The sequence below is a fragment of the Tachyglossus aculeatus genome, chromosome 5 (genome assembly GCF_015852505.1).
Source record: "Tachyglossus aculeatus isolate mTacAcu1 chromosome 5, mTacAcu1.pri, whole genome shotgun sequence".
NCBI classification, from domain to species: domain Eukaryota; kingdom Metazoa; phylum Chordata; class Mammalia; order Monotremata; family Tachyglossidae; genus Tachyglossus; species Tachyglossus aculeatus.
In genome coordinates, this window is record NC_052070.1 from 61,630,413 (window position 1) to 61,649,146 (window position 18,734).

General features: G+C 59.4%; 2 protein-coding genes across 3 annotated transcripts; one reads left to right on the forward strand and one right to left on the reverse strand.

The window, feature by feature from the left end:
* Positions 1-973: 973 nt before the first annotated feature.
* On the reverse strand, positions 974-2,698 carry LOC119928796 (tigger transposable element-derived protein 1-like). Its single transcript, XM_038747312.1, has one exon. The coding sequence runs from the start codon at positions 2,696-2,698 to the stop codon at positions 974-976; it is 1,725 nt and encodes a 574-aa protein (XP_038603240.1).
* A 352-nt stretch (positions 2,699-3,050) lies between these two features.
* CCNL2 (cyclin L2) lies at positions 3,051-18,118 on the forward strand. 2 transcript variants are annotated; one of them, XM_038746714.1, is made up of 11 exons: positions 3,051-3,352; positions 9,921-9,995; positions 10,209-10,318; positions 12,141-12,261; positions 12,819-12,883; positions 15,335-15,434; positions 15,704-15,808; positions 15,961-16,102; positions 16,522-16,639; positions 16,794-16,883; positions 16,970-18,118. In XM_038746714.1, exons 1-11 carry the CDS (start codon positions 3,086-3,088, stop codon positions 17,601-17,603), a joined length of 1,827 nt encoding a protein of 608 aa, XP_038602642.1. In that variant the 5' UTR covers positions 3,051-3,085; the 3' UTR covers positions 17,604-18,118. The 2 variants fall into 2 exon arrangements, 1 of the variants encoding a protein (XP_038602642.1); XR_005451086.1 differs by lacking the exons at positions 15,335-15,434; positions 15,704-15,808; positions 15,961-16,102; ... (1 more) ...; positions 16,794-16,883; positions 16,970-18,118 and adding exons at positions 13,544-13,869; positions 14,598-14,718.
* The last annotated feature ends 616 nt before the right edge of the window (positions 18,119-18,734 follow it).

Sequence of the window (18,734 nt, forward strand, 5' to 3'; positions counted from 1 at the left end):
TTGGCTGTTAGGTTGGCAAAACTTGGGGCTCGCTCCTTGGCCATCCAGGCCCCACTGGGGTGTTGGATTGAGAAATGTTTCCCAAGCGTGCTGGATGGCAAAACCTGGGAAACGGGGGGATTGCCAGAGCCGGTTGTGAATGGGACGGGATGAGGAGGGGTCGGGGGGGGGGGGGCATCCCAGCACAGACGGGACAGGGCAAGCGGGCGATGAGGTGAGGAAGCAAGCTATGGGGTGAACTGGGTGGTTTGGCGTGGCTGGTCCCGGGTGGCGAGACCACCGGCCTGCAGTCAGTCCCTCGACTGGGGGTCCCCTTCGGAGACTGAATCCTGGACTGGGTGGACCGAGGGGCGACCGGAGGCACGGTGACGGATTCGTGATCCGGGTGGGGGCTTAAGGGCTGGAAAAGGAGGAAAGGGGTGGTGTAAGGAGCAGACCACGGGACTCCTGGCACGGTAACATGGGACCGGGCCACACGGACTCGGAAACAGTCGAGTCCACGGAGCTGGGGGCCCCCTCCTCCTCAAACAAGGTCGCCCATCCCCGCGGACCCCCGCGTCGACCCCAACGGAGACGCCAGGTAAGCGGAGAGCCGGGTTCCCCGCAGGCCGACCTCTCCCTAGACAAACGGGTCTACTCGTGTCAAGCGGTCCCGGAGGGCTACCCCGGCAGGCGGAGAGAAGGCCGGCGACCGTGGCCGAGGGCGCCTTCTCGAGCTGAAGGGGGATGGAGGCGGCGGGAGACCCCGGCATCCGGCTCACGCTTTTTCTAACCATTTATTAGACGTTTTAATCTCTTTTTAAAAAAAGTTTAAGTGTTTTTAATCCCGTAAATTTTGAGCCTTTTTTTTCTGGCCTTCCGGAAGAACCTCGACTTGCCGATCTTCAAGCCGGCCTATCCGAGCGCGAACGCTTCCGCCGAGCACCTGCCCCCGCCTCCCCCCGGGGGTCTGCGGGGCGGAGGCGGCGCGGCCCTACGAGAAGACCGTGCCGGTCAGCCGCCTCTTTTTGGCCGCTTTGTTTTTCTCCTTCAGGAGTTCCGTGTAGGGGGTCAGCAGGCTCTTGACTTCGCGGACGATCCGGCCGCTGCGCTCCACGTTGCGGTCGTGCTCCTCCAGCATGCACAGGGCCTCCTCGATCTGCTGCAGCGAGTCGGACAGGACGGCCTGGGTCAGCTCGCGGAAGGGGGCCTCGTCGACGTCCTCCTCGTCGGCGCCCTCGGCCTTGACCTCGGCCAGCAGCTGCAGCAGCTCCTCGGCGGACAGCTCCTGCCCATGGGACTCGAGCAGCTCCTCGACGTCGCCCAGCTCCACCTCGTCGAAGCCGACCTCCCGGGCCAGGGTGACGCACTGGGCCCGGAGCCGCCTGAGCAGGACCAGCTGGCCGTCGAGGCCGCGGAAGTCGACCACCATCTGGGGCAGCAGGTTCCGCCACCCGCCGTTCAGGCAGGAGGGAGCCACGTCGGTCCAGGCCAGGGCCAGGAGGTCGATGGCGTTCTTGATGTTGAAGCCCTCCCAGAACTCCCGGACGCTGGGCCGGCCCTCGCCGGCCGTGGCCTCCCTCAGCTCGCCGAGCATGCGGCGGAGGTAGTAGACGCGGAAGACCGTGAAGACCCCCTGGTCCATGGGCTGGAGCAGGGAGGCCGTGTTCGGGGGCAGGAAGATGACCTTGACGTTCTCCGACAGCTCGGCCACGCAGGGCGGGTGGCCGGGCGCGTGGTCCAGGACGAGGAGGATCTTGAAGGCGATGTTCTCCCGCCGGCAGTAGAGCCGCAGCTCGTCGTGCAGGGGGCCGGAGAAGTACTCGGAGAAGATGCTGCCCGTCACCCGCCCCCGCCTGCTGGGCCGGAAGTGGACGGGGAGGTGGTGCTTCACCAGGCCGTTCAGGGCCGGCGGGTTGGCGGCGTGGTAGGCCACGACGGGCTTCAGCTTGCAGTCGCCGTGCACGTTGGCCCCCAGCATGACGGTCACCCTGTCCCGGGCCGCCCGGAACCCCGGGGCCGCGGCCTCCTCCCTGGAGAGGTAGGTGCGGGCCGGCAGCCTCTTCCAGAAGAGGCCCGAGTCGTCGAGGTTGAAGACCTGCTTCGGGGAGTAGCCGCCCTCCTCCACGACCTCCCTGAGGACCCTGGGGAAGCAGGCGGCGGCCCCCACCCCCAGGGCCGCCCCCACGCCCGCGGCCACCTCCTCGCCCGCGGCGCCCCCCGCGGGCCGGATGTTGTGCCAGTTGTACAGGTAGCGGTTCTTGAACCCGGCGAACCAGCCCGAGCTGGCGCTGAAGGGCAGGGCCTCCTCGTCGGGGTAGCTGGCCCGCAGGTCCTCGTAGATGGCCAGGGCCTTCTGCCGGATGGACTGGTTCAGCGTCAGCAGCACGGTCCCCGACTCCCCCACGATCTGGGACTCGATCCAGGCGCTGAGGAGCTTCTCCATCCGCTCGATGCGCTGGGGCCGGGTGCGGGCGCTCCGGCAGGCGCTCACCGGCGTGGCCGCGGTGCAGTGCTCCTTGATCTTCTCCGCGTTGGCCCGGATGGTGCGCAGCGTGCCCTCGGCGAAGCCCGTGGCCTTCATGATGTCACAGGTCCTCTCGTGCCTCTCGTAGCGCCTGATGACGTCCAGCTTCTGCTCCAGGGTGATGGCTTTCCTCTTCTTCACCACCCGGGCCCCCCCGCCGGGGGCGCCCCCCCGGGCATCCTTCCGCCTCATCGCCGCGGGGCGGGGGCGGGGGCGGGGGCGGGGGCCGCGGCCGCGTTGCGGGAACTTCCGCCGTCGCGTTCTACCCGCAGGGCGCTCTGCAACATCGCGTTCTGCCAGGGGGGCTGCCCCCCTCCCGGGGCACCACGGGAAGGGAGGCGGGAGGGCGCCGCCGCGGGGGCCGACGGGAAGGGCGCGAGCTCGGGCGTGCGCGCGCAGAATTCCCGGCTGGTGAGTCAGAGGGGGGGGGGCGGCGTCCTGACGGACGCGCCGCCCGGCCAATCGCAGCGGGGCGCGCCGGCCGCGTCATCCCGCCGCCGGCCAATCGCGGGGCGGGGGGCGGGGCCGGGCGCGGGAGGAGCCGCCCGGGGAAGGCAGCGAGCACGAAGGACGGACAAAATGGCGGCGGCTGTGGCGGCCTCCTCAGCCTCCTCAGCCTCCTCTTCGGCCGTGGCGGCGGCGCCGGCCCCCGGCCCTGGCGTGCTGATCGGGGACCGGCTGTACTCCGGGGTGCTCATCACGCTGGAGAACTGCCTGCTGCCCGACGACAAGCTCCGCTTCACGCCGTCCATGTCGAGCGGCCTGGACCCCAACACCGAGACCGACCTGCGCGTCGTGGGCTGCGAGCTCATCCAGGCGGCCGGCATCCTGCTCAGGCTGCCGCAGGTCAGGCGGGCGGGACTCGCCCTTCCTCTGCCCCCCCCCCCCCCGCGACCTCTGACCCCGTCCGACCCAGGCCCCGTCGCGGGGGGTTGTGGGCCGGGGCCTCCTGTCAATTAATTAATTAATAATGACATTTGTGAGGCGCCTACTATGTGCCGAGCACTGTTCTGAGCGCCGGGGAGGATACAGGGTGATCAGGCGGGCCCACGTGGCGTAATCGGATGAGGAAAGCGAGGCCCGGCGAAGTGGCTTGCCCCAAGTCACCCAGCTGACGAGTGGCGGAGTCGGGATTCGAACCCACGACCAAGCCCGGGCTCTTGCCACCGAGCCACGCGGGCTCCGGTTGCGGCCTATTGTAGTTACTAATGGTGTTTGTTAAACGCGCTTACTACGTTCCGGGCACTGTTAAGCGTTGGGGGGGATACAAGAAGGTTGTCCCACGTTGGGCTTCCAGTCTTCATCCCTATTTTATAGATGAGGGAACTGAGGCCCGGTGAAGTAACGTGCCCAAAGTCACCCAGCTGACGAGTGGCGGAGCCGGGATTCGAACCCACGACCTCCGACTCCCGGGCCCTGGCCACCGGGCCACGCGGGCTCCGGTTGCGGCCTATTCTAATTAATAATGGTGTTTGTTAAGCGCGCTTACTACGTTCCGGGCAGTGTTTTAAGCGTTGGGGGATACAAGGCGATTGTCCCATGCTGGGCTCCCAGTTTTCATCCCCATTTTATAGATGAGGGAACTGAGGCCCGGTGAAGTAACGTGCCCAAAGTCACCCAGCTGACGAGTGGCGGAGCCGGGATTCGAACCCACGACCTCCGACTCCCAAGCCCGGGCTCTGGCCACCGGGCCACGCGGGCTCCGGTTGCGGCCTATTGTAATTAATAATGGTGTTGGTTAAAAGCGTTTTCTACGTGCCGGGCACTGTTTTAAGCGTTGGGGGGATACAAGGAGATTGTCCCACGTTGGGCTCCCAGTCTTCATCCCGATTTCCCAGATGAGGAAACTGAGGCCCGGTGAAGTGACTTGCCCAAAGTCACCCAGCTGACGAGTTGCGGAGCCGGGATTCGAACCCACGACCTCCGACTCCCAAGCCCGGGCTCTTGCCACCGAGCCACGGGGGCTCCGGTTGCGGCCTATTGTAGTTCATAGTGGTATTTGTTAAGCGCGCTTACTGTGTACCGGGCGGTTTTAAGAGTTGGGGGGATACAAGGAGATTGTCCCACATTGGGCTCCCGGTCTTCATCCCCATTTTACAGATGAGGAAAGTGAGGCCTGGCGAAGTGACATACCCAGAGTCACCCAGCTGACGAGTGGCAGAGACGGGATTCGAACCCCCGACTCCCAAGCCCGGGCTCTTGCCACCGAGCCACGCGGGTTCCGGTTGCGGCCTATTGTAGTTAATAATGGTATTTGTTAAGCGCGCTTACTGTGTGCTGGGTACTGTTTTAAGCGCGGGGGGGGGTGGGTACAAGATTGTCCTACGTGGGGCTCCCAGTCTTCATCCCCATGTTCCAGATGAGGGAACTGAGGCCCAGAGAAGTGACTTGCCCAAAGTCACCCAGCAGACAAGTGGCGGAGCCGGGATTCGAACCCACGACCTCTGGCTCTCAAGCCCGGGCTCTTGCCACTAAGCCACTAGGGCTCCGGTTGCGGCCTGTTGTTAATTAATAATGGCATTTGTTAAAAGCTTATAAGCCCTTATTTTGTTAGTATGTTTGGTTTTGTTCTCTGTCTCCCCCTTTTAGACTGTGAGCCCACTGTTGGGTAGGGACTGTCTCTATGTTGCCAATTTGTACTTCCCAAGCGCTTAGTACAGTGCTCTGCACGTAGTAAGCGCTCAATAAATACGATTGATTGATTAAGCGCGCTTACTATGGGCCGGGCACTGTTCTAAGCGCTGTGGAGGGGGCTGAGATATAAGGTAATCAGGTGGTCCCACGTGGGGCTCCCAGTCTTCGTCCCCACTTTCCAGAAGAGGGAATCGAGGCCCAGAGAAGTGAAGTGACTTGCCCAGAGTCACCCAGCTGATGAGTGGCGGAGGCGGGATTCGAACCCATGACCTCTGGCTCCCAAGCCCGGGCTCTTACCACTGAGCCACGCTGCTTCGGGGCAGCTCGGCCCCGACTCATAAGGCCTGGGGGGACGGGAGGATGGGGGAGGGGGGCGGCGTCCACCGCTTTGTTCTTGCAAATGCACATTTCCAGGCTTTTAAAGTGGGCGTGGGCCCATGGTGGTGCGGATACTTATTGTGCGCCCTCCAGGCGGGATTCATCCATTCAATCGTATTTATAGAGCGCATACTATGTGCGGAGCACTGTACTAAGCGCTTGGGAAGTACAAATCGGCAACCTAGAGAGACGGTCCCTACCTAACAACGGGCTCACGTGAAGGCCCCGCCCTGGGTGTTTAGCACAGTCCCCGTCCCCCCCAACCTTGCAGAGCGGGAGACCACGTTCCCCGCTCCCCAGGAGAAGCGGCTTGGCTTAGTGATAAGAGCCGGAGCTTGGAAGTCAGAGGACGTGAGTTCAAATCCCGCCTCCAGCATCGGTCTGCCCGGTGTCCTCTGGCAGGCCACAGCATGGGTTAGTGGAAAGAGCTCGGGCTTGGGAATCGGAGGGAATGGGTGCTAATCAATCAATCGTATTTATTGAGCGCTTACTGTGTGCAGTGCACTGTACTAAGCGCTTGGGAAGTACAAGTTGGCAACATATAGAGACAGTCCCTACCCAACAGTGGGCTCACAGTCTAATCCTGGCCCTGCCACATGTCTGCTGGGCAACCTCGGGCAAGGCACTTCACTTCTCTGGGCCTCAGTTCCCTTATCTGTAAAATGGGGATTTAGACTGTGAGTCCAACGTGGAACAACCTGATTACCTTGCATTTTACCCAGCATTTAGAACAGTGCTTGGCATAGTAAGCGCCTAACAAATATCGTCATTATTACTTCTCTGGGCCTCAGTTACCTCATCTGTAAAAGGGGGATTAAGGCTGTGAGCCCTGCGTGGGATAACCTGATTAGCTTGCCTCTGCCCCAGTGCTTAGAACAGTGCTTGGCACATAGTAAGCGCTTAACAAATACCATTATCATCAAGGAGTTTCCACTCCAGCGCGGGGAGACAAACATAAAACTACTCACCAGCGGAGGAATCAGGCTTAAAGAAGTTAGAGTTGAACTTCTAGACTGTGAGCCCACTGTTGGGTAGGGACTGTCTCTATATGTTGCCAGCTTGTACTTCCCAAGCGCTTAGTACAGTGCTCTGCACACAGTAAGCGCTCAATAAATACGATTGATTGATTGATTGAACCCACATATGTATGTGCACCTATAGTAGGGCCTCCTCCACTCTGCCTCTAGACTGTAAGCCCACTGTGGTCAGGGGTTGTCTGTATTGCTGTATTGTAGTTTCCAAGTACTTTATACAGGGGTCTGCACATAGCACTCAAAAACGATTGAATGGGTAATGTTATTTAAGCGTTGTGCACCTCTAATAATAATAATGGTATTTGTTAAGCATTTACTGTGTGCCAGGCACTGTACTAAGCACTGGGGTGGATATACGCAAATCGGGTTAAAAACAGCCGCTCTCCCCCATGCCGGGCTTGGGCTCACATTCGCAATCCCCATCATAAAGATGAGGTCACCGAGGCACAGAGAATCCAAGTGACTTGCCCAGAGTCACACAGCAGACAGGTGGAAGAGCTGGGATTTGAACCCATAACCTTCTGACTCCAGGACTCATGCTCTATCCACTACGCCATGCTGATCCTCTAGACTGTAAGCTCACTGTGGGCAGGGAATGTGTCCGTTTATTGTTATATTGACTTTCCCAAGCACTTAGTATAGTGCCCTGCAGTAAGTGCTCAATAAATACGACTGACACCAAGTGAAAAAGGTTAGTTCGAATAGATACACTTGTATCGTGGATGCTCTGCCACTTGTCTGCTGTGTGAGCTTGGGCAAGTCACTTCACTTCTCTGGGCCTCAGTTTCCTCATCTGTAAAATGGAATTAAGACGCTGAGCCCCACGTGGGACAGGGACTGTCTAACCTGTCTAGCTTATGTCAATCGTTAGCACTTAAAACAATGCTTGACACATAGTAAGCGCCTAACAAATACCACTATCGTCATACAGAAGTGCTCCAAGCAGCCTTTTGATTCGGTGTGGGCGATGGAAGTCGCTAATTGGGGAGTAGTAGTAATAACTGTGGTATTAAGTGCTTATTATGTGCCAGCCACTGTACTAAGCACTGGGGTGGACACAAGCACATGGAGTCCCAGTCCCATATGGGGCTCACAGATTCGTTCCCCATTTTACAGATGAAGGGACTTGCCCAAGGTAACAAAGCAGACAAGTGGTGGAGCCAGGATTAGAGGCTTCCTGAAAGAGGTGGTGTTTTGGACCCCCCTGCCCAGACTTGTACATATTTACTCTATTTTATTTTGTTAATATGTTTTGTTTTGTTTTCTGTCTCCCCCTTGTAGACTGTGAACCCACTGTTGGGTAGGGACCGTCTCTATATGTTGCCAACTTGGACTTCCCAAGCGCTTAGTACAGTGCTCGGCACACAGTAAGCGCTCAATAAATACGATTGAATGAATGAATTGTAACCTTGTGGGCAGGGAATGTGTCTGTTGTTGTAGCCTCCCAAGTGCTCTGCACACGTAAACGCTCGAGAAATACAGCTGACATACTGACTAGAAGGGATTTGGGAATGAGGAGAGGTGTAGTCTGTTAGATTGGGCCATGGGGGGAAGAATTCCAGGGGCGGGGAGGGATGGAGCATGGGAGAGCGGCTGTTTCCAATCCGATTTGCGTATATCATCATCATCATCAGTCGTATTTATTGAGCGCTTACTATGTGCAGAGCACTGTACTAAGCGCTTGGGAAGTACAAATTGGCAACATATAGAGACAGTCCCTACCCAACAGTGGGCTCACAGTCTGAAAGGGGGAGACAGAGAACAAAACCAAACATACTAACAAAATGAATAGATATGTACAAGTAAATTAAATAAATAAATAGAGTAATAAATATGTACAAACATACAGGTGCTGTGGTGCTTAGTACAGTGCCTGGCACACACTAAGTGCTTAACAGATACCATTATTATTATTATTAGAGGTGCACAACGCTTAAATACCATTACCCATTCAATCGTTTTTGAGTGTTTTCTATGTGCAGGGGTGGGGAGGGATGGAGTCAAGAGGGTCAGGTGTGGTGGCTTGGAAACCGCAAAGAGAGAAATCTGCCCAAGAGAGTCAATATCTAAGACGGGAAGTGGTGGCAGAGAGCTGAGTTTTTGCTCAAGGTGGAGGGAAATAGGAAACCAGAGGAGGTTTCTGAGGAGCAGAGAGGCAGGTGGAAGGACCTGGGTTCTAATGCTGACCCTGCCACTTGTTTGTGACCTTAGTCAAGTCACTTCACTGCTCTCTGCCTAGGTTACCTCATCTGTAAGATGGGGTTGAAGACAGAGCTCCACGTGGGACGTGGGCTATGTCCAGCTGGCCCAGTGGAAAGAGCATGGGCTTTGGATTCAGAGGTCATGGGTTCAAATCCCGGCTCCACCAATTCATTCAGTCGTTTTTAATTGTCAGCTGTGTGACTTTGGGCAAATCACTTCGCTTCTCTGGGCCTCTGTTACCTCATCTGTAAAATGGGGATTAAGACTGTGAGCCCCCCGTGGGACAACCTGATCACTTTGTAACCTCCCCAGTGCTTAGAACAGTGCTTCGCAGGTAGTAAGCGCTTAATAAATGCTACTATTATTATTATTATCTGAACAGTGCCTGGCACGTCGAAACCACCTAACAAATACCTTAAAAAAGATGACTTTTAAAAGAGGGAATCCATGCAACAGCAGAAGCAGTGTGGCCTAGTGGGACGAGCACAGGACTGGGTTCTAATCCCAGTGCCACCGCTTGACTGCTCTGTGACCTTGGGCAAGTCACTTCACGTCTCTGTGCCTCAGACCCTTCATCTGTAAAATGGGGGTCAGATCCCAGGTGCTCTTCCCCCTTAGACTGTGAGCCCCATGTGGGATAGGGACCGTCTGATCTGATTACTCGTGGCAGGGAATGTGTCTGTTGTTATAGTGTACTCTCCCAAGTGCTCAGTACAGTGTTCTGCACACAGTAAGCTCAGCGTGATTGAGTGAATTACAGTGTGTAAAATTGTGATATTTGAGTGCTTACTGTGTGCCATACACTGTACCTAGCCTTTAGGTAGACATACTATAAGCAATCAATCATGTTTATCAGGCACTTACTATAAGCGCTATATTTTGTGTATGTGTGTATGTGTACACATATACGTGTTTGTGACACACTACACTAAGCGCGCAGATAGACATACTGTAAACAGATTGCAGTTCCTGGTTCCACATGGGACTCATAGAGTAAGATTCCAGTGCTTGACCAACAGCGTAGATTCTTAGTGTCATCAGCAGCGTGCAGTGTATCCGGAGCCCTTGTGTGTGCTTGCTTGGAACAGTGAAGCCAGAGGGACTCGTGGAGCCTCACTAGCCGAGCCCTCAAAGTCCAAGCCCGATTCTCTTTTTCCCTCGTGCAGGTGGCCATGGCTACGGGGCAGGTGCTGTTCCAGCGCTTCTTCTACACCAAATCGTTCGTGAAGCATTCCATGGAGGTAGGGCTCTCCCCTTCCGTCCAAGGCAGTAGCCCGGGGAGGGGTTTGCGTCGGGTATCGGGATGGGTCCCGGGCCGGCCCGTTGGAAGCGTAAGTGCCGCTCATTATCCCTCGCGTTGTGTTGCGCATCGCCGCTGCTTCCTCCCGCCCTCCCTTCTGAAGCGGGTTGGAGCGGAGCACGGGCCCCAGCGGGTTGCCATGGTTCCGTTCCAGCACGTGTCCATGGCCTGCGTCCACCTGGCCTCCAAGATAGAGGAAGCTCCGCGACGGATCAGGGACGTGATCAACGTCTTCCACCGCCTTCGGCACCTGAGGGAGAAACGGTGAGGGGATGGTGGATGGACATCTCGGGGGGGCGGGGCGTCTTAACATGTGTCCCGGGCAGGGAAAGGCAGTGAGGGCCTGGCCGGGGGAGAGGGGGTTGTCCTCCCGGCGGAGCGCACCCTTCTTGCCAGCCAACCCGCTGGTCTCTGATGCCTCCCAGCCACCCTCACTGTGGGAGTCCCTGGAGACTCAAGTCTGCCTCACCATCCGGTCTCCATCTACACCCACCCCCTACTTGTCTACCCAGACGATTCCCAATTTTACGTCTCCTCCCCTGCAGTCTCTCATTTCCTCCTGCCTTCAGGACCATCCCACCGCCACCTCAGATTTTCCCACGTTTCAAACGGAACACCTCGTCTTCCCACCCAAACCTCGTCCTCCCCCTGACTTTCCCAGAGACGGCACCACCATCTCCAGGCCTCATGAGCCCACCTCCTTGCCGTTGTCCTCGATTCACCTCTGTCATTCATCCCTCTTAGTCTGTCACCGAGTCCCGTTGGTTCTACTTTTACGATTTTCCCCCGCTTCTCCGTCCAGACTGCTACCAAGCTACTGCTACTTGCATCCACCCCCAGTCCTCACCGACTTACCCGCCTCCTGTCTCTCCTCTGTCCCGTCCATACATGACTCTGCCACCCAGACCGTTTTTCTGAAACATTCAGTCCACATCTCCCCGGTCCTCAAAAATCCTCCCACGGCTATTTCCGTGTCAAATTCCATACCATCAGTTTTAAGGAACGGAATCAGCTCTCTTCTAACTTACCGGAGGACCTACAGCCACCCGACCAGCTCCTCTAACGCCAGCCGACTCTTATTGTAACCTGATCTCATCTGTCTCGCCGCTGACCCTTTTGCCCACTTCCTCTTTTTGGCCCGGAACTCCATTCTCCTTCATATTCATTCAATCACATTTATTGAGCGCATACTGTGTGCAGAGCACTGTACTAAGCACTTTTCCGACAGTCCAGCGCTCTCCCCATCTTCAAAGCCATCCACGTGTCCAACAGGCCTTCCGTAAGCCTTCTTCAGCTAGACTGCCTCCCCTCTGAATCACCTAGGCACTTCGATCTGGCCTCTTTAAGCACTTGACCTTTTCCCCGATCCCACAGGACAGTCGTAAATATTCCTTTCCCCTGTCTAGTTTTATTTTAATTTCTGTTGTTCCCTCCCAGACTGTAAACTCATCACCTGCTAAGCTCACTGCATAATGCTCGCCGATAAATATCTTTGATTGTTGGTGGAAGACCCCTGAAGGGTGTCCCTGTCAAAGTCTTGCTCCTAGCCCCTCAACCAGTCTCGTCCTTGCTCAGAACTCGGGCTTAACCTCACAGGTTAACCTATCTGCCTGCTAATTAGTAATAATTAGCCAATCAGTGGTATTTCTTGAGCGGTGGCTGTGAGCAGAGCATTGTGTTGAGCGCCTGGGAGACTTCAGTAACCTTGCGCCTGATCCCCATGGCAACCTCGTGCCTCTTTGACAGAGAAGCGTTCCTGTCCCCACCGGCATCACTGCCGTGAGACGTGGGGCCGGCCCTCTGATTCTAGCCTTCTGAAGGGAAATACCTCAGCAGCTTGAGGGTGCGGGTGGGGAGTTAAGGACCAGACGTGGGCTGTCAAGGGGGTGAGGGGAAAGGGACCTTGTGAGTACATCAGACCGCCTTTTTTATTCTGATGTGAAACGGGTGGGGTGGGTGGGTGTGGACTGGACTGGACGGCTTAAAACCTGCCATCTCCTCCCCCCTTACCCCACCCCCCAGGCGGGCGGGGGCTCCCGCTTCGGTCCCTCCCGTTGGCTCACCTGCCGCGAACTGGTTCTTGCAGGAAACCAGTCCCTCTGCTGCTGGATCAGGATTATGTGAATTTGAAGAATCAAATCATAAAAGCCGAAAGGAGAGTCCTAAAGGAATTGGGGTTCTGCGTCCACGTGAAGCACCCTCATAAGGTTGGTGCGGCCGCCTCCGCTGGGCCGCCGTTCATTCATTCAGTCGTGTTAATTGAGCGCCTGCTGTGTGCAGAGCACCGTACTAGGCGCTTGGGAAGTGCGAATGGGCACCGTATAGAGATGGTCCCTGCTCAGCAACGGGCTTACAGTCTAGAGGCTCACCGCTGGTGAGTGGGCGGGCAATGTCTTGGATCACATCTGCTTGGCCCAAGCATGGCTGGGATTTCCCAGTCAGGGCAGGCGGTGCTTCTGCTCGTCCCAGCTGGAGGCCGGGGCTTTCACAGCCCGAAATCTGGGGTGGATCACGCAAGGGGGTCACCTTGAAGACACTCCATCCTGTCCTGAGCTGGCCCAGCCGAATATTCTGGGCCGGGAGCTAACCAAGCTGGGCACCCAGACCAGGGGTCAGTGGGCTGGGAGTTGGTGGGCGTCCCCCATGCCCCCTCCACTGCTCTGGGGTCCAACACGGGTGGGATATTTGCCACCCGCTCCCCCAGGGCCGAGTTGGGGGGGTCTCTGGAGCTTCTTGTCCTAACTGAGTGCCCTGTGTCTTCCAGATAATCGTTATGTACCTTCAGGTGTTAGAGTGCGAGCGTAACCAACACCTGGTCCAGACCTCATGGTGAGTTGACTTTCCTTGCTCTGAGAGACCAGCAAGGGCAGTGGCAGAAATATGGTGGTTTGGGGCACGTTGGGCAGAGGGGGGTCTGCCCCAGGCCGCTGTAGAGCTTTTGATCTGAAATGGTAAGGTAGCGTCTGCCCGCCCCCTCCCCCATGAATCTTCCCCGACCCGGGGCGGGGGCTGGCTCCTGGGGCCAGCGGGGTGGGCCCCTGGAACCCTGAGCCGGTTGCCCTCGCTCTGCAAGGAACCTCATGACTGAGGGGTCGGCGGGGAGGGACGGACGAGGAATGAGGATCAAAGTGTCTGGCCCCTCCAGGGATCGACTCCTACCCACCCTCCCCCTTTCCTCCCTCCCGTCCACCCCCCGGCCCCTGCTCCCTCCTCCTCTCCCTCTACCAGAGGGAGTCCCCGGGTGGGAGGGAAGTGGGGACCATCTGAAACCCCATCCATCCCCCCCCTAAGATTCCAAACTTTGGTGGGCGCCGCGCCCGCTGATCTCCGAGTAAAACTCGAAGCAGCGGTTTAGCGCTGGCGGCTTGAGTTTTTGCGCAGTTAGCCATCTAGGTGGGTCATATTTCTGCTGACTGAACTGTCTGGTGCTCTTATTGTCTGGTGGAGAACCCGTTTTGACTTTTCTTTTCTGTACTCTTTTAATCAAAGGGTAGCCTCTGAGGGTAAGTGACTAAGACTTCTCCTCTGCTGTCCAAGCGCTTCGGTGCAGGGATAGCTGCCGTCTTCAGTCAATCCAATGCAGGCTCTCCAGAGAAGGCTGCCCTAGAAAGGTGGTATACATGATAGCAGAGTAACTGGCCAACGGCTTCTTGTGGTGCTCTGGACTGTTTTTTTTTTGTTTTGTTTTGTTTTTGTTTTTCCTTTTTGTTTTTTTTTTTTTCCTTCATTTTTGTTGTGCTGTGACGATCGCATCTCTCCGATTTGACACACGACAACCGCCCCGATTGGAAGCTGCCGTACTCTGTGGGTTGGAGGTGCTGGGCCTTTCCAGAACTCTCCGGGTCGGGGGTGGGGAGGTGGGGGGCGAAGGTGTTGGGGGGGGTTGGAGGGGGCTCCCCGGAGCAGGGCCTATTCGGGCGTGGGGGAAGCTGGGAGGCCGCAGTGCCGGTTGCCGCCTCGAACCCGTGCCTCGTGGCTGAGGTTTTCCCGGTTGGGGTTTTCCTGCCGCCTTGGGCCTGGCTCTACTGAGCCTCTCCGGCGCCCGGCAGCAGAGTTTGGGAGCGGTGCTCGAACCCGCCTTTCCTGCTCCGGTCACGGCCATCCAAGTAGAGAAGGGATCGTGGGGGGAGATCGGGGGGCCGGTTCTGAGGCGTGGTCTCCCTCCCGAGGGGGTGGGGAGGGCCCCCCGAGGTAGGGCCGTCCCGCCCGAGTGCGCGTTGGGGTTGTCTGAGCGGACTTTAACACGTGGACGCTTCAGCTCAGACCCGAGGGGCGGCGGGATAGGCCCGGAGGGGCCGGCCGGGATGCGGGGCGGGTCCCTCCCCCCACCGGGAGGCGGAAACGGACCCGGCCGGTCGTTGGGCCGCGCGGTTCGCCCAGGGTTTTGGGAACGTCACTCGGGTGGGGCTGGCTCGGCCGGCAACCGGGGGGGAGGGGGGGCCTCTGGCAGCAGAGCGCCCCGCGGCTCTGGAACCAGCCCGCCGGTCGGGCCGTGAGCGGGGATCCGTTGGCGTCGTCTGACTGTGTGAATGTTCATTTTAAGACTCCCGGTGGCAATGGGGCTGTTGGGGAACGGTTCTTTGCTAAGCCTGCGAAGAAGATACCCGTTCGGGGAGTGGCCGGCCCGGGCACGGACATCCCCGGGACGCTGCCGGGCTCGGACACGGGCGGAGCCCGTGGCAGCTGCGGAGAGCGCCCCAGCTGCAGCGAGCTCGCCGCGGGAAATGGACTGACCGGGGGCCCGCAGGGGGAGACCAGGCGGCCGCGCGGCCTCCGAAGAGCCCGCGAGGGACCCGTGCCCGGCTTGTCATGAGTTTGCATGCGTCCCCGCGCTCCGGAGGCGGAGCCCGGCTCTCCTCCCCGAAACCCTGTCGGTCAGGGGTCTGCTGCCTTTCCAAAGCGTTTGGCTTTGCATGAGAGAGCAGGCCGGGAGCCTTAGAGGGAAAAGTCAAGTGAAAATTGGTTCTCTCTCACAATAATAGTGGCCGACAGTCAGTCGGCACTTTTTTTTTTTTTGGTCTGTTTGGAATCGTTATCGTTCTGATTACTGGTATTACCGTCTCCTCCCTCCCCCACCCCCCCGAGCCTGACGCACTTTCTAGAATGTTCCTCAACACCTCCCCGTCCCCCCCACCCCACCCCTCAGCCTGCCCAGGTCCCCGGGGTTGCCATCCTCAGGCTTAGCGGTAGGCTGTGCTTAGCACGTAGAGCGGCTTAGTTGTCGCAGGCGCGGTCCGGGAGGCCCTGGGGAGTTGCAATGGTGGTGTGCTCGACTCGCAGGAACTACATGAACGACAGCCTGCGCACAGACGTCTTCGTGCGGTTCCAGCCGGAGAGCATCGCCTGCGCTTGCATCTACTTGGCCGCCCGGACGCTGGAGGTCAGAGCCCCCAGGGTGCGGGCCCCCACTCCGGCCCGCCTCCCTCATTCCTTCATTCGGTCGTGATTTACTGAACGCGTACTGTGTGCAGAGCACTGTGTTAAGCTCCCGGAAGAGTACGATACGTTGATAAACGGACACATTCCCCGCCCACAACGAGCTTCCAGTCTAGAGGGCAGTTTCCTGCCCTCCCTCGCTGTCTGGGGGGCTGGACCGGGTACTCCGGCTGGGGAGATGCCTTATGACACGCGCACGCTCGCTTCTTGCAGATCCCCCTGCCTAACCGCCCCCACTGGTTTTTGCTGTTCGGGGCATCTGAGGAAGAAATCCAAGAGATCTGCTTCAAAATTCTGCTGCTCTACACCCGCAAAAAGGTTCCCTTCCAGCCCGTCCTGGCGCCGGGGCCCGGGGGAGGGAGGGGCGCGGGTTTGGAGTTGGGGAGGCGGGGCGCCGGCCGGGCTCCCCATCTCGGCGGCCAGACTGGGAGCGCTGGGTTTTCCTTCTCTCCCACCCACCCGCTGGGCAGGTCGACTTGACGCACCTGGAGAGCGAAGTAGAGAAGAAGAAGCAAGCCATCGAGGAGGCCAAGGCCCAGGCCAAGGGGCTGCTGCCCGGCGGGACTCCCGTCTTGGACAACCCCTCGGGCTTCTCACCTGCCCTTAAAACGGGTAGGTGATGGTGGTTTCCTCCAGCTTCCCCTCTCCACCCCCGCAGAGTGAAACCCCCTAATGTCGGCATCCAGCGGACCCCCGCCTGGCGGAGGGGTTGGGGTAAGGGACCCCTGGAGTAGGAAGCCGTGGTGGGGGTACTGCTCCGTCGGCCGGGCCGGTGAACCCCGCTCAGAGCCCGGAGGGTTGGAAAGTGGGACGGGGCGGTGTCGGTGCCCGGACTGGCCTGGAAAGAGGGGTTAGACGAAGTTCAGGAAGGTCCCTTCTTCAGCTCGTGAGAGGCTGTTAGAGACCGCCCCCCCCCCATCCAGTCCGAGTCCCGTGCCGCTCGGTGCTCCCCGGAGGCGGAGCCATCCGCGCCCCCTCAGCCTCTCCTCGGGGCTGGCTCTCTGACCGTCACGGCCTGCTGCTTTCCCCAGAATCTCCGAAGGAAGGGCCAGGGAGCAAGCCGTCCCCGCTGTCGGTGCAGGCCATGAAGAATGCCAAGCGGAAAACGGAGGGGTTGAAGAGAGCCAAATCCAGCAGTCCCCTGAACGGGTGAGGACCCCCAGGGAGGGGCAGGAAAGTCACCACCCCCTTGAGGGTGGCGGGAGACGAGTGAGCGCCCAGGTGGCCGAGAATCTGGGCTAGGGCGGGTGGACCGTGGGGTGGAAAGAGACCGCGGACGGGTGACCGTCACTCTGCCCTTCAGCCTGTCCAAAGGGAGGGAGAGCAGAAGTCGAAGCCGGAGCCGAGACCAGAGCTATTCGAGATCCCAGTCGCGATCGGCATCTCCGAAGAGGTGGGTGCGGGGACGGAGGGGGCGGGGTGGGGGCGGGGAGGCGGGGGGGGGGGTGACGGGCGCCCTCCGCTTCGCCCTCTTCGCAGGAAGAGCGAGAGCTGCTCGACGTCCAGCGGTTCCAAGTCCCTGAGCCGGTCCCGCAGCCGCAGCGACTCCCCGCCGCGGCAGGCCAACCACGGCGGCAGCGGCGGCGGCCACAAGGGCTCCGATCTGCGCGGCTGCCGCCCGCCCAAGGCCTGCAAGTACTCCGGCCAGAAGCCCCGCGGAAGCGGCAGCGGGAGCAGCAGCCCCGGCCGGCCCAGCCGCAGCCCCTCGCGCTCCCGCAGCCGCTCCCGCGAACGCGCCGACCCCCCCGCCCGCCGCCCCCCCCGCCGCCGCCGCCGCCAAGTACAAGAAGAAGAGCCACTACTACCGCGACCGGAGGCGCGAGCGCTCCCGCTCCTACGAACGGCCGGCCCACCGCTACGGCCGCGACCGGCCCGGCCACAGCAGGCACAGGAGGTGAGGCTGGGCGAAGGGGGCGGGCCGGGGGTGCCCCCGGGTCGGCCCGCTCCGCCGCCCGGACCCGACGGGGAAGGCGGCCCCCGACGGACGGACGGACAGACCAGACGGCCCGACCGTCTGCCCTCGGGACTCCCCGGAAGCTCGCGTCCCGATCTTCCGAAAGCGGGGCCGGAGCCTGGTGCTAACGACGAGCCGTCGCCTCCGTCTCCAAGCTGACGCCGGTTATGTCGGACCCGGAGAGCGACGGATCCCCAGAGCGGCCGCCTATATTAGGCGGCATCCGGGGCCGCCCCGCACGCCCTTGCCGCCCCCATGTAAATAAGCGGCCATCGGACCCCCATTCCGGCCCTCTCCTCGGGCGGATTCCGAAGGCAGCCGGAGGGGCGGGGGCGGGGAGAAACTTCTGACTGAAAAATGTGAAAGTATCTAGCTCTGTGTATTAAGGAGTAGTCTATTTTTTATCTGTGCAATGCTGCGTGCAGGCCACCAGCCCAGGACTAGAGAAGTTTCCTATATAGACATTTTACGTGGTTGAAATAAACACAGTTCTCTCTACTCAGGATATTCAAAACGTGGAGGGCGGGAGGAGGGGGCGCGTGGCGGGTCACCCTGCTCGCTCGATCAGAGAGAAGGAGTCGAAGCGGGTGCCCGGCCGGCCCGATCCGCCCCGGAGGTACGGCGGAGCCGTTGAGTCCGCCCGACTTTGATTAAAGTATTTGATTTTGTATTTACCTGTGGCGTGCGTGGCAGTGGTTGTGATGGGGTTTCTTGAGGGTCCCTTGTTGGGGGGGGTGCTGCGGCGTCCTGGGCGCCGCGGAGGGTGGGAAGAGGACCACACGGAACTGGAACCCCAGTCCTCGCCCACGAGTTTACGCTGTCGGGGCAGAGGCAGTCCCAAAATGATTTATGAACGCCTCAGGAGGTGTCACGGAACATCCAACCGATGGGATGGTTCTCCGGGTGCTGAGGATGGGCGTAGGTGAGAGCCCAGCACCAGGGGGTGGTTTTGGGTGGCTAGGGCTTTGGGGGTGGAGAGGGGGAGTTAATCAGGGAAAGTCTGGGGGAGGAAGGGAGGATGGCTTTAAACGGGAATCTGGTGGATAGACTCGGAGAGGGGTCCGTTTGAGAACTGGGGTCGGCAGCGAAACCGTCGAGTGAGGTATGGTTAGGGGGAGAGCTCAGGAAGGTAGAGAGCAGGCAGGGAGCTGGTGATGAGAAAAGTTGGGAGCAAGCTTAAAGCTTGCCCCACTCAGATCGCCCGCAGACATCTGGCCAGAGAGCCATTTTTTCCCGACCTGACCCAGGACTCTGTTGGCTGGCTGGTCGCCCGCCTGCCCTCCTGGGCTG